General features: G+C 37.6%; 1 protein-coding gene across 4 annotated transcripts in view; it reads right to left on the reverse strand.

Moving 5' to 3' along the window:
- The window catches only part of epn3b (epsin 3b), a 28,458-nt gene that overhangs the window by 10,581 nt on the left and 2,978 nt on the right, over positions 1-14,899 (reverse strand). For all 4 annotated transcript variants that reach the window (XM_038271911.1, XM_038271910.1, XM_038271913.1 and 1 more), the window contains exons 2-5: positions 6,249-6,457; positions 5,319-5,477; positions 5,145-5,228; positions 38-347 (exon numbers count right to left, since the gene is read on the reverse strand). In XM_038271911.1, coding sequence (XP_038127839.1) covers positions 38-347; positions 5,145-5,228; positions 5,319-5,477; positions 6,249-6,317 — 622 coding nt within the window. In that variant the 5' untranslated portion in view covers positions 6,318-6,457. The remainder of the gene's footprint in view (positions 1-37; positions 348-5,144; positions 5,229-5,318; positions 5,478-6,248; positions 6,458-14,899) is intronic.

Raw genomic sequence — 14,899 nt, forward strand, 5'->3', positions numbered from 1 at the left:
TGTTACCTGCTCCATATAATTCTAGATTCAGACTCACAGTTGAACGAGCATGGTGAGCCCCTGGAGCGGCTAAACTCCTCTCCGTACAGCACAGCCATGCTGGGCTGACTTGTACGTCTGCCAGGGTGATATGCTGGAGGAATGCCTCCATAAACGCCACTGCCGCTTCCGCTGCCCCCTCCGGTGCCTCCTCCAGCCATTCTCTCCTTGGTCTTCAGGGCCTGACTCCTCTCCTGACGCAGTCGGTCCTCGTCCCGCAACAGACACACCAGCTGCCGCGCTTTTTCCCTAACGTTTGCTCCCTGGTCTCTGCCATCACGATCCATATACTGGAAGTCCCGCAGGGTCTGAACAAGACACAAAACGCATTTTTCCTAACAGTTACACTTGACACACTCTTTAATTTTATATTTGGGGAATGTAGGACAACAGATGGACTTTTTAACCATCAAGCTTTCAGTCACATCTTTAAAACAGAAGCAGCACAAGCCTGAATTCTTGTAACACAATTATAGGACAGTTCATTTAGAAGAACCTTTTTAAAATCCTTGGAATATATGGAGGATTTCAATAAAAATATACATAGTAGTCATTTTTTCTTGTGTGTATAACAGACAATTATTGAAAAAAAAATGCAATATGTGATATTGATAATAGCAATAACTGCATAATTTCGAAAAAATATACATACGGTAAATCTAAATTGTCACATTCGGAGAATTAATTGTGATTTCAAAATAAACAAGCTAAGAAGTGTCTTTAATAAATTGCTTGATAGTGAGTAGTTCTCTTAGCAGGTTTTACATACTGATATTGAAATGATTACACATTTGCTACAGTATATATTGTGCAGTCTCAGATATGCAGGAAAATGTTTGTGAAAAAATTGCTAGTAATACAAGCTGTAGCATTTCACTACAGGTGGTGCACAGATTAGTCCTTTCTTTTACCAAGAGTTAGTCTAATAAGAATAACCTCATTGTTTAAGGTAATACTTCACACATGTAACTGTCATTGTTTTTATTTTTAGCATTTTAATTAAACGAATTGGGGTAAATTGTGAACAAGCTGGGCTGCAGGGCAGCACAGTTTGAAGCACATTTTGTAGCACAGTTGCCTCTCTGCTGGCTATCTGGCTTCCTCCCACAGTCCAAAAACATGTTTGACTGTTTGACTAGTGACTCTAATTAGGTGTTAGAGGTTGTGTGCATGGTCCAGTGTCTGTGTTGCCCTGTGTTAGACAGGAAACTATTAAGTCCATACCCCTCCTTTTTCCCAAAAGACTGCAGGAAATAGGTACAGGCCCCTGATACCCTCATGAATGAGTGGTAGAAAATGGATGAATGGATGTAAATAGTAACCTAGCCTGCAAGCTGAACTCTCGCGGAATTTGCGAGTTCACAAACAAGCTATCAACCTTGTATTACTCCAGCTTAAACTGCTCAAGACTGACCCAAACAGGTCAGCCAATCATATTACAGTATTTTGAGACATAAAGCTGTGATGAAATCAAGAGCTGCCAAGATCAGCACTATTTTTCATTTTGAAAAATAGTGCTACTTCTATCACATCTGTTTGGTCAGAATTCACAATTTCAAAGCTGTAAGAGGAACAGCAAGAACATAAAGGAGTGTGCTGTTGTGGTTTCTCATGATGTCTTCTGCGATCGCATTTGTTACTGAGATTGGTAGATGTTGTCTACCAAGGGAAGACAACATCTACCAATGAGGGAAGTTGTCTCTTCCCTCAATCAGCTCAAAAGGTTCTGATGAACGTCCATCCGTTCCCTGAACAGATTCAGTGGGAGCAATCTAGGGTTAATAATATGTAAAACTATCTAGTGTTACACATTATCAATCTGGCTTCCCAGGTTAGTGAACAAGTTTAAAAGTCTAATTATATATCTTTATATATATATTTCAGTTTTGCATTTGGAGTTGTCAAAAATCAAAGTGACTCTGGAAATCAGGACCATCTATAAATGAGGTGTTATTGTTCCTTTAATCAGTAACAAAAAAAATCCACATTAGAAAAACAGAAATATTTATCCTTGATCGACAGATGCTAATTAAATGAGTTTATTTCTGAGACATGATGTTGGGATCTGGAGATCTGTCCACCTTTCTCCAGCAGAGGGCGCCCTAGGTCTCCTGGAGCTGACTACCACACCTATGGCTGATTTGCTCATCAGGGAGACCAGCATATAAGCAGCGGCAGAACTACACTTCAGTGCCAGAGTGTTAAGCCAGTTACGGTTAGCAAGCCTGAGCCAACCACCCTGCCTGATTCTCTGACTCCCTGAAAGCCTGACTTGAACCTAACCAGTTTTCCGTCCTCTCTGCCTCTTAGGAAGAATCTGACTGAGACCTGGAGCTCTGGAGGACCAACTCAACTGAAACCTGCCTGCCTGCTCTCAGTAACAAACCTGAAGATTGAAACTGTCTGGATCTGCCTACCATCCTTCAAGAAGCAACTTGAAGAAGCTCTGAACATTCACAAGCCTGAAGCTAAGTTCTGTCGCTGCCAAGCCCTCTGCCATCAGTCAGTCTCTAGACCAGGGGTGCTCAAGTCCAGTCCTCAAGAGCTACTTTCCTGCCACTTTTTGATGCACCCCATTTTTAACACACCTGAATCAAATCAGTGGCTCATTACCACACCTCTGCTGGGCTAAATGAGGGGATTGAGCCTTTGGATTCAGGTGTGTTAGAGAAGAGCTGCATCTAAAAGTTACAGGATGGTAGCTCTTGAGGACTGGACTTGAGCACCCCTGCTCTACAGGTGCTGGTCATAAAATTAGAATATCATGAAAAAGTAGATTGATTTCAGTAATTCCATTTAAAAAGTGAAACTTGTATATTATATTCATACATTACATACAAACTCATATATTTCAGATGTTTATTTTGTTTAATTTTGATGATTACAAATGACAACAAATGAAAATCTCAAATTCATCATATCAGAAAATTAGAATATTACTGAAGACCAATAAAAACAAAGGATTTATAGAAATGTTGGCCAACTGAAAAGTATGAACATGAAAAGTATGAGCATGTACAGCACTCAGTATTTAGTTGGGCCTCCTTTGGCCTGTATTACTGCAGCAATGCGGCGTGGCATGGAGTCGATCAGTCTGTGGCACTGCTCAGGTGTTATGATAGCCCAGGTTGCTCTAATAGTGGCTTTTAGCTCTTCTGAATTGTTGGGTCTGGTGTATTGCATCTTCTTCACAATACCCCATAGATTTTCTATGGGGTTAAGGTCAGGAGAGTTTGCTGGCCAATTAAGAACAGGGATACCATGGTCCTTCAACCAGGTACTGGTAGCTTTGGCACTGTGTGCAGGTGCCAAGTCCTGTTGGAAAATGAAATCTGCATCTCCAAAAAGTTGGTCAGCTGCAGGAAGCATGAAGTGCTCTAAAACTTCCTGGTATGTAGCTGCGTTGACCCTGGACCTCAGAAAACACAATGGACCAACACCAGCAGATGACATGGCACCCCAAACCATCACTGACTGTGGAAACTTTACACTGGACTTCAAGCAACGTGGATGAAGTGCCTCTCTTCTTTTCCTCCAGACTCTGGGACCTTGATTTCCAAAGGAAATGCAAAATTTACTTTCATCAGAGAACATGACTTTGGACCACTCACCAGCAGTCCAGTCCTGTTTCTCTTTAGCCCAGGCAAGACGCTTCTGACGCTGTCTGTGGTTCAAGAGTGGCTTGACACAAGGAATGCGACAGCAGAAACCCATGTCTTTCATACGTCTGTGTGTGGTGGTTCTTGAAGCACTCACTCCAGCTGCAGTCCACTCTTTGTGAATCTCCCCCACATTTTTGAATGGGTTTTGTTTCACAATCCTCTCCAGGGTGCGGTTATTTCTCTTGCTTGTACACTTTTTTCGACCACATCTTTTCCTTCCCTTCGCCTCTCTATTAATGTGCTTGGACACTGAGCTCTGTGAACAGCCAGCCTCTTTAGCGATGACCTTTTGTGTCTTGCCCTCCTTGTGCAAGGTGTCGATGGTCGTCTTTTGGACAACTGTCAAGTCAGCAGTCTTCCCCATGATTGTGTAGCCTATAGAACTAGACTGAAAGACCATTTAAAGGCTTTTGCAGGTGGTTTGAGTTAATTAGCTGATTAGAGTGTGGCACCAGGGGCCATCAATTTTGAACCTTTTCACAATATTCTAATTTTCTGATATGATGAATTTGAGATTTTCATTTGTTGTCATTTGTAATCATCAAAATTAAACAAAATAAACATCTGAAATATATGAGTTTGTATGTAATGTATGAATATAATATACAAGTTTCACTTTTTAAATGGAATTACTGAAATCAATCTACTTTTTCATGATATTCTAATTTTATGACCAGCACCTGTAGACCCTCCTGGTTCCCTCCCTCTGCTGCTCCGCCTGAATCTCTGAACAGGTACAGATCTGCACATTCTCTCAGCTACATGATCATTAGCTGCCTGGCTAACCTAACTGTCCCTCTCTGCAGAGAGCCCTTGCGTGAACAGTCCCGGATTTGATTCCAGCACCTGTCAACTAACGTTGTGTTTATCATTGATTCCAGAATCTGTTAAACAACCTTGTGCAAACCTTTAATAAATTGTTAAACTTTTACTCTGACTCCTGGGTGTTCTGCATGTGGGTTAGAAACCTGAATCCCAACATGACACATGATGTTCATCAGTCATCCAGACATAGGTTACAATCTGTTTCTCTTCATTTAAGAAAAGAAGTACTACCGTACTCTCATCTTTAACAAGTTAAGAGCAACAAGAACATTTTAATAATTACAAGGCCCTACAAATAATCAGTTCCCTTAAATTTCACACTTTGTCATACTGCAACCACAAATTAGTGTTTTGTTGTATTTTTGAATCATTTGGGTGTTAATTCGACAGAACTGGATAATTGTTATGATTTTTTTGCAAAAATATAAAAATGCATCTCTGTAAAGTAATTTAAAGTTCAATGTTAAAGTAACTGAAAATGATCAAAGGGTTTGAATCTTTAAATATTTTTATAAGTTGGTACATGTGTTCACTGGAGCAAGATTGGTTCACAGATTCAATAATAAAAATAATATACAAAATAACAGCAAACAGCTGCACTGCAGCGTAATCAGGTACCTGAATGGTGAATGCATTTTCTCGGCACTGTTGAGCTACCCTCTCTGATCCTGTCTTCAGTAAGTAATCCAGCAGAGTCAGGGCCTAGATGCAAATAAAGGCTTTCTCTAAGAAAATACAAAGTGATATATGCCAAACAGAGTTTTTTCTCTTCGAGAACATAGAGTGGCAAACCTTGTAGACGTGTCTCCAGTTCTTGCCACTGTCATTGAGCCGTTTCCACACCATTCCCATGACTTCAGCAAATGCCACAACGTTGAAGGTCAGGTCAGCAATCTCTGACATGAGAGACGATGATGGGCCCCATGGATCGTTGGAAGTGGCCTCCCGTACCTTCACATTGACAAGAACACAATGTCCGTTCATCAGGTATGCAGTATCCCCTGTTCTTCCTAGCGCTGGCATCAAAAGAGGATCCTGGTGTCTAAATTTAATCAAGTAAAGGACAACATGTATTTTTGTATTTAATGTATTTTGATTTATATACTTTAAAGAAAATACTTGCCAAAACAAAAATTTTAATAAGTTTTGCTTTCATTCACTTTTATTAAATAATCATTCAAAGTGCTAAAAAAAAAAAATAATTATGTGGGTTTAGGAAATAAAAGTATTTTGATTTTGTGAGAAGTTTGTCCCATTAAATTTGATGTAAAACTAAAATGTAATGGGACCCACAGCATTTGGAAAAATCATACCTGTAGTTAAACGTGATACTGAAAATAAATAATGAAATGTCTGACTACCAGTTAAGGAGGAGAATGAAAATCCAAACAACACCAGCAATTCCTCCTCTTAATGGTCCAAAAAACAAGCTGATAGTGAAGGATTGGCCTATTTAAAGACTTGACCTAAACCAGACGGAGATGAAGTGATGCAATCTTAAGCAGGGGGCTAATGCTCAGAGTCCTTTCAGTAGGAATAAACTGAAACAATGTCGCAGGAAACAGTTAAGGGAAGTAGCTCCACAGACAATGGAAAAGACCTGAAACAAGTAAGTGTGGCCAAAAATAAAAAGAATAAAACATCTGTACTGGGGTAGATAGTTAATTCAAAACACAACGGGTATTCGCATAGGAAATAAGATACATTTTTATTTAGAGATACCTTTATTTCTGCTTCTGAATAGTTGTGCACAATATTCTTCACCTGTCGTCGCAAGGCAGATGTTGTCATGGTGAAATGTGGAGTAAGATGTTAGGGGAGAAAAAGTGAAAGCAAACGCTACATGGGTTAAAAGAGGAGTAGGGGGATCAGCAGAGTGAAGGTGGAGAGAGGGAGGGCTCCTCTTCTCTACCAGAAGTCCCAGGACACCCCTGTAAGAAAAAGGCAAACATGATAAGTAATTATACAATATGTTACTCTGAACAGACTGTTGAAATAACTTAAAACATTGCTTCTTCTGCACTGGTTATGTCTGTGGGTAATTTTCCCACAATATCCTTAAGATCACCACAAACATTAACATTCTCCCTCTGCTCTGCAGAGCCTCGAAAACACTGTCTGTTACAACTAGATACTTCACACAGAAGTGGCTCACAGTTTCTGTCTCTAACTTGTCTGACAAAGTTTCTTGAATTTAATGTTAAAAAACACCGGACACTATGAGACCAAGGTTTTGGCCCCATAAGGATCAGTAGGTCTTCATAACATAATCTATGTTGGGGAAATGGGCCTGAAGCTATAAAAACTTTTAGAAAACACACACGCACACTAACCAGTATGTCCTGCTGACCTTGTGAGAAACCTTGCATTGACTTTTATTCCACTACCAATTCAATTTAAATTAAATTTAGACTAATTATATAGCTCCGATTCGGAACACATCATCTCAGGGTACTGTACAGGGACAACACTGTCAGACTGGTCCAAAGACAATAACTTCTATCTTCTTTTCATTCAGAAGCAGAAAGTTAGAGTCATACCAATTAATCTTAACCTCAACTCAGTTCACACCTTAGTCCAAAACCTAACCTCCATTCCAAGAAGAAAACTTTCTTGATGAGGACCAGTTGCTGATCCCCTCCATGAGAAGTCCCCACTATGAGATATATTCCTGGAAATTGGCCTTACACTGTCCTCACAAAGTAACAAATAGGTAGGCACACTGATACACACCCACACACAACCAACCCAGATACATTTTCTAAATTCCTATTTGAGAAGAAACTCAGGGGGATTGATGATTCCAGGCGGCTGCAATACTGTCGCTCTCCCTCTGATTACAGTGAGTTCTATTAACCCAGTAAACCCAGGCTGATTTAATATGACCTTAATAATTTTAATCTTATTTGACTTGGAAAAAAACTGATTTATTTTTATTATAATATTAATTATTTTGCAAGAGTTTTCATCTTTTATTCTTTTATCTCCTTTTACGATAGTGTCCTTTAATTCTTTATCAAACATTTCACCCTGTTCATAATAAGTGATATCTGTCCCTTAAGCTTTGTCTCTAATCTTTGAGATGTAGGTCAGCCGAGTTAAGACTTGACCCAAAGAGCAGCTTTTTCTCTGTTGCTGTCTTTGTTTTTTTCCCTGGATGAAAATCTGCACAGAGTAAAAAAATAAAGCCTTTATAGGTTATTGAGCATAAGTTGCACTGCTTCCTTTTGCCATAACTTTCTCAGTGTTAAAACTAAAGCTGTCATAATATGCCATCTGCTAACCTCTAAACTACAGAAAGGTTTACAAATAACTCCAAATTCCATATTATCATTTTAATTTTACCATTTCAACACATGAAGATCAATGTATTTTCTTTCTATAAGCTTTCACCTCCGTTTGACTGAAATGAGGAAGGTTTTGATAAGATAAATCAGTGAGTAGAGATCAATTGTATATTATTGAGCCAAGGCCTTTATAAGGTCAACAAATATAACTAGATTAAAAGAAATGCAGCAAAAACAAGAACTAAAAGTAGAAATGAGATACAAGCATCTTCACTGCAAAATGATCAAGAAATACATAAAAAAATTCTTAAAATAAGCATATTCACCCTTAATTTGAGTAGGTAAATGAGATGATTTTCCTGTGAAATTAGTATATTTACTCTTCAAATAAGACAATGTAATTTTTTTTTAATTCTAAATATAAATTGTCTTGTTCCATTAGCAAAGTGTCTCACTTACCTCCTCGATTCAAGACAAAAATCCCTTTGCAGTGTAATAATGTCTAAGACTTTTATACTTATTAAACCTTTAACACTTCAAAATATCCATAAAAAACTTTGACCTCTATTAATACTAAACTCTAACTCTTCACTTAACATAAAATTGCACTCAAAAATGGACTCCCCCAGCATTAAATACTCTCTAAAGTCATACAAGAACGATTTAATGTGTGGAAAATACAAGTTTAGATTTGATCCAAACAGAAAAATGTCTGTAGGGTCAATTGAAGAAGTCTGTGGGCAAGAGACACACTCACAATCTAAGAGACCTGGAAAGCTTTTAAAAGGCAAAGTTGGCATATATCACCAAGCCAAGATGTGGGATGATGATAAACCTCCAAGACTGAATGCTAGAAAAATCTAATCAAAAGCAATTTTAACACAGTATCATCTGCAGGCATTTTTTTGTTTTTCTTTTTTAAATTCAATTCACAATATAAAAAAAATGGATGGATGGATGGATGGATGGATGGATGGATGGATGGATGGATGGATGGATGGATGGATGGATGCCCTCATTTTCAAAATGGAACACATTTCTGGAAGGTCTAACAGGGTCCAACCCAGTCTCATGGGAAAATGTACCCCCACTACGTTGGTCCACACTGCAAAACGTAGTGGAGGTACATTAATGGCCATTTTTTTGTGGTACTGTTACGTTTCTTCTACCTATACGCTTTCTATTGTTTTACGTCATAGTCACGTGACTTTCAAGATTCCAGCTGGCTGGGAGAAGAAAAAAAAATAAATATATGGCCGACATTCGCTCATTTTTTTGTGGAAAGATTAATGACTTGAGTTTGTTTTTGCATTAAAATGAGTTTTGATTACATTTCTAGTGAGAAATGTATAGTTTGTTACCAGAATATTTACTCAGGGAATGTACATGTTCACTTGCTTGTTCGTTTCTTGCAAAGATTTTTCAAGATAATGTGAAACTGTAACATTTTGGTATAAACATGGCTGAGATTTCTCTAACTTTTAGTGGGAAAATCAATAATTTCAATCAGTTTCTGCATTTAAATGGGTTTTTGATTACATTTATAGCGAGAAGTGTAGGGTTTATTTACATAATATTTCCTTAGTGAACATACATAATCACCCGCTTGCTAGTTTTTGCTACGGTATTTCGGATCTCGTCAGGATTATGTGAAATTGCAACGTTTTGGCTGCTACCCATCGCCTAGCATTTAGCTGCCGCCCCGATTCAACATTGAATTCTTTGTGATTTAACTCCATCTGACGGATCAAACCCTCGCCACTGCGGCGTTGCGTCTCAGGTTGATTTTCAGATCAATGCATTACGTCGTGGCATACGGGAGAAACTAATTAAATTAGTTAAAAAAAGGATCATGGGTTAAGATCGGATGTGTTTTATTTGGAAATCTACCGGATCCTTTGTGCATTTCACTTCCTGTTTGGTGCGATCTCATTGATGGGTTTTGACCAGATTTTGACCAAAGAGGAACTAAAAAAAAACAAAACAATTTAAATACACAACCAGCATATCTGGAATCAGTGACAGAGAGCATACATAATCACCCGCTTGCTAGTTTTTGCTGCGTTTTTCGGATCTCGTCAGGATTATGTGAAATTGCAACGTTTTGGCTGCTACCCATCTCCTAGCATTTAGCTGCCGCCCCAATTCAACATTGAATTCTTTGTGATTTAACTCCATCTGACGGATCAAACCCTCGCCACTGCGTGCGTTGCGTCTGAGGTTGATTTTCAGATCAATGCATTACGTCGTGGCATATGGGAGAAACTAATTAAACTAGTTAAAAAAAGGATCATGGGTTAAGATCGGATGTGTTTTATTTGGAAATCTACCGGATCCTTTGTGCAATTAACTTCCTGTTTGGTGCGATCTCATTGATGGGTTTTGACCAGATTTTGACCAAAGAGGAACTAAAAAAAAACAAAACAATTTAAATACACAAACAGCATATCTGGAATCAGTGACAGAAAGCATACATAATCACCCGCTTGCTAGTTTTTGCTGCGTTTTTCGGATCTCGTCAGGATTATGTGAAATTGCAACGTTTTGGCTGCTACCCATCTCCTAGCATTTAGCTGCCGCCCCGATTCAACATTGAATTCTTTGTGATTTAACTCCATCTGACGGATCAAACCCTCGCCACTGCGTGCGTTGCGTCTGAGGTTGATTTTCAGATCAATGCATTACGTCGTGGCATACAGGAGAAACTAATTAAACTAGTTAAAAAAAGGATCATGGGTTAAGATCGGATGTGTTTTATTTGGAAATCTACCGGATCCTTTGTGCAATTAACTTCCTGTTTGGTGCGATCTCATTGATGGGTTTTGACCAGATTTTGACCAAAGAGGAACTAAAAAAAAAAAAACAATTTGAATACACAACCAGCATATCTGGAATCAATGACAGAGAGCGACTGGGACCAGAAGTTTATTCATCTCTCCCCACTGATTTCCATTCAAAATGTTTTCGATCCCACCGTGCTCTAGGGAAGGGGCGGGCATACCGCCACCTACTGTTCATGAGTGTGTAGCATCATTGTTTTACATCTATTAAATTCTATTTTTTAATTTTGTATTCTGAAGATAAATAAATAATGCTTTCCTTAATCTATAAATATCTTTTATATTTCCTTTATTTCCCAATAATCCTTTAAGACTCCATTCTTGGCCTGTCCTCTTTTCAATTTCTTCCTTTCAGGTTCATATGTTTTGCAGTTCATCAATACATCTGCATTTTCTATCTCTCCACATCCTTCACATTTATCATTATTTTTCCTCCCTATTAAGTATAAATTGTCATTTAGATAAGTATGACCTACTCTTAATCTGATCATTATTATTTCTTCCCTTCGGTTTCTCTCATTAATATTTCTATTTAATACTGACTTTTGTACTTTATATAACCTTCTTCCTTTTTATCTTCATTCCACCTTTTTTTTTGCCATTTTTCAATGTCTTTCCTCTTAATAAATGATTTTCCTTTCCCTTTCCCTAAAGGAATTGTAATTGTTATTGCCTCCTCTAATTGCTAATTTGTCTACTACTACTACATTTTCCCACTTTGACCTTTTAAGGTTAGCATATTGACCAAAAGCTGACACCAAATATAAAGCAATCGATTATTTACAACAATATGTTACATTTAATGAAGACTAATACAGATTTTACTCTCTTATAAGAATTAGTTTTAGGTTTTATAGGGGAGAGTTTGTATCGGCAGTCATCTGGGAATCTTTTATGTATTTACTGGTAAAGAACAACCTCTCAACCCATTTAATGTAAATGTTGCGTCGAACCAGAAAGTTATTTGATGAGCATAGATGCATAAATATGTGCATAGCTTTAACAAGGGCCTCATGAAGGTCTGTTCTGTTATTCTCTTTTGGAGAATATAGACATTGTGGGCATTCATTTCCCTGATAAGCTGGTGAAGATTCTTAGACATCCAGGTCATAATCATTCCAAAAAAAAAAAAAAAAAAAACTTTGGACTTTGTTTTTCAAGTTTGAAGACTTCCCATTCAGGACGTTTTTCAATTCAAAATTACAGTAGCCCAACAAATCCTTGTTTTGGCTAAGAAAATATGCAAATTGAACCTGATGCCTGATCCCAATAGCTTGACTCTGAACCGAATTTGATCCCTATTACTTTTTGGCCACATGCACATTATTGTGCTGCCTGGTCAACCCTAAGAAAATATTCTGGAACTGCCACTGAAATGACACCCAATGCATGGAGGGTAACCCAAAAAGGGCCATTGTTAGAGAAACTGGGTGCCTACAAAGTGCTGTTTTCAAGCTAATTAATGGAAAGTTAGGTGGAATGAAAAGTAGACAAATAACAATTACAATTCCTTTAGGGAAAGGGGAAGGAAAATCATTTATTAAGAGGAAAGAAATTGAAAAATGGCACAAAAAAAAAGGTGGAATGAAGATAAAAAGGAAGAAGGTTATATAAAGTACAAAAGTCAGTATTAAATAGAAATATTAATGAGAGAAACCGAAGGGAAGAAAAAATAATGATCAGATTAAGAGTAGGTCATACTTATTTAAATGACAATTTATACTTAATAGGGAGGAAAAATAATGATAAATGTGAAGGATGTGGAGAGATAGAAAATGCAGATGTATTGATGAACTGCAAAACATATGAACCTGAAAGGAAGAAATTGAAAAGAGGACAGGCCAAGAATGGAGTCTTAAAGGATTATTGGGAAATAAAGGAAATATAAAAGATATTTATAGATTAAGGAAAGCATTATTTATTTATCTTCAGAATACAAAATTTAAAAATAGAATTTAATAGATGTAAAACAATGTTGCTACACACTCATGAACAGTAGGTGGCGGTATGCCCGCCCCTTCCCTAGAGCACGGTGGGATCGAAAACATTTTGAATGGAAATCAGTGGGGAGAAATTAATAAACTTCTGGTCCCAGTCGCTCTCTGTCACTGATTCCAGATATGCTGGTTGTGTATTTAAATTGTTTTTTGTTTTTTTTAGTTCCTCTTTGGTCAAAATCTGGTCAAAACCCATCAATGAGATCGCACCAAACAGGAAGTTAATTGCACAAAGGATCCGGTAGATTTCCAAATAAAACACATCCGATCTTAACCCATGATCCTTTTTTTAAACTAGTTTAATTAGTTTCTCCCGTATGCCACGACGTAATGCATTGATCTGAAAATCAACCTCAGACGCAACGCACACAGTGGCGAGGGTTTGATCCGTCAGATGGAGTTAAATCACAAAAAATTCAATGTTGAATCGGGGCGGCAGCTAAATGCTAGGAGATGGGTAGCAGCCAAAACGTTGCAATTTCACATAATCCTGACGAGATCCGAAAAACGTAGCAAAAACTAGCAAGCGGGTGATTATGTATGCTCTCTGTCACTGATTCCAGATATGCTTGTTGTGTATTTAAATTGTTTTGTTTTTTTTTAGTTCCTCTTTGGTCAAAATCTGGTCAAAACCCATCAATGAGATCGCACCAAACAGGAAGTGAAATGCACAAAGGATCCGGTAGATTTCCAAATAAAACACATCCGATCTTAACCCATGATCCTTTTTTTAACTAATTTAATTAGTTTCTCCCGTATGCCACGACGTAATGCATTGATCTGAAAATCAACCTGAGACGCAACGCCGCAGTGGCGAGGGTTTGATCCGTCAGATGGAGTTAAATCACAAAGAATTCAATGTTGAATCGGGGCGGCAGCTAAATGCTAGGCGATGTGTAGCAGCCAAAACGTTGCAATTTCACATAATCCTGACGAGATCCGAAAACGTAGCAAAAACTAGCAAGCGGGTGATTATGTATGTTCACTAAGTAAATATTATGTAAATAAACCCTACACTTCTCGCTATAAATGTAATCAAAAACCCATTTAAATGCAGAAACTGATTGAAATTATTGATTTTCCCACTAAAAGTTAGAGAAATCTCAGCCATGTTTATACCAAAATGTTACAGTTTCACATTATCTTGAAAAATCTTTGCAAGAAACGAACAAGCAAGTGAATATGTACATTCCCTGAGTAAATATTCTGGTAACAAACTATACATTTCTCACTAGAAATGTAATCAAAACTCTTTTTAATGCAAAAACAAACTCAAGTTATTAATCTTTCCACAAAAAATGAGCGAATGTCGGCCATCTAAATATATTTTTTTCTTCTCCCAGCTGGAATCTTGAAAGTCACGTGACTATGACGTAAAACAATAGAAAGCGTATAGGTAGAAGAAACGTAACAGTACCACAAAAAAATGGCCATTAATGTACCTCCACTACGTTTTGCAGTGTGGACCAACGTAGTGGGGGTACATTTTCCCATGAGACTGGGTTGCAGGGTCACATGAGACCTGCAACATATTTAAACCCCAGTTCCTCCAATAATTTAAACCTTTGTCTAGCTTTTGTTATAGATCATTTGATTATTAGCAAGGATCCCCATCATTTTAATTTGTTATCTTACTAGTAAAAGAAAAATTCCCCTAAAATCTAAACACCATGGCAACATAAAACAGGCCCATATTATTATCTAATATATCCCTCAGTAAATAAGAAGCTTGGTTTAATTTTGTTTTTAAGCTACATGCAAAGTGTTTGTTTCACACATTCCATAAAAATGTGATCTAACATTCATAACTATGCATGTGGGTTTTCTTTATGAGCTATGAAAACAATTTCTGCTGTCTCTGCAATTGATTTGAGTTTTCTCTTGATGATGAAATATTTTTAATAATGACTAACTCTCATGCCTTCACTGTATGTGATCTTCTTTTTCATTATTTTGCTAAATCATTTTTGCTCCACTTTTCTTCTTGTAAAGTACCATTTCTAAACGGCGAGATGGAGACCGAAAACCACAGAAGATCCTTAAACTAAATAAGTAGATTAGCAACAGTTTTGGACTGGTTCCTAACCTGACCAATCAAACAGTTTGCCTACAGGAACCCTCAGCAATCATTTACTGTTGCTGAAAAGTCAATGTTAACATCTTGTGAACTCTCTAAAGAAATTCATGTCTAATTTCAGTGTATATTAATCCTTTATTGAACAAAAACATCTCTGATCTTTATGTTTAAA

The sequence above is a fragment of the Cyprinodon tularosa genome, unplaced genomic scaffold, assembly GCF_016077235.1.
Source record: "Cyprinodon tularosa strain WSP-4 unplaced genomic scaffold, ASM1607723v1 ctg81, whole genome shotgun sequence".
Lineage (NCBI taxonomy): Eukaryota > Metazoa > Chordata > Actinopteri > Cyprinodontiformes > Cyprinodontidae > Cyprinodon > Cyprinodon tularosa.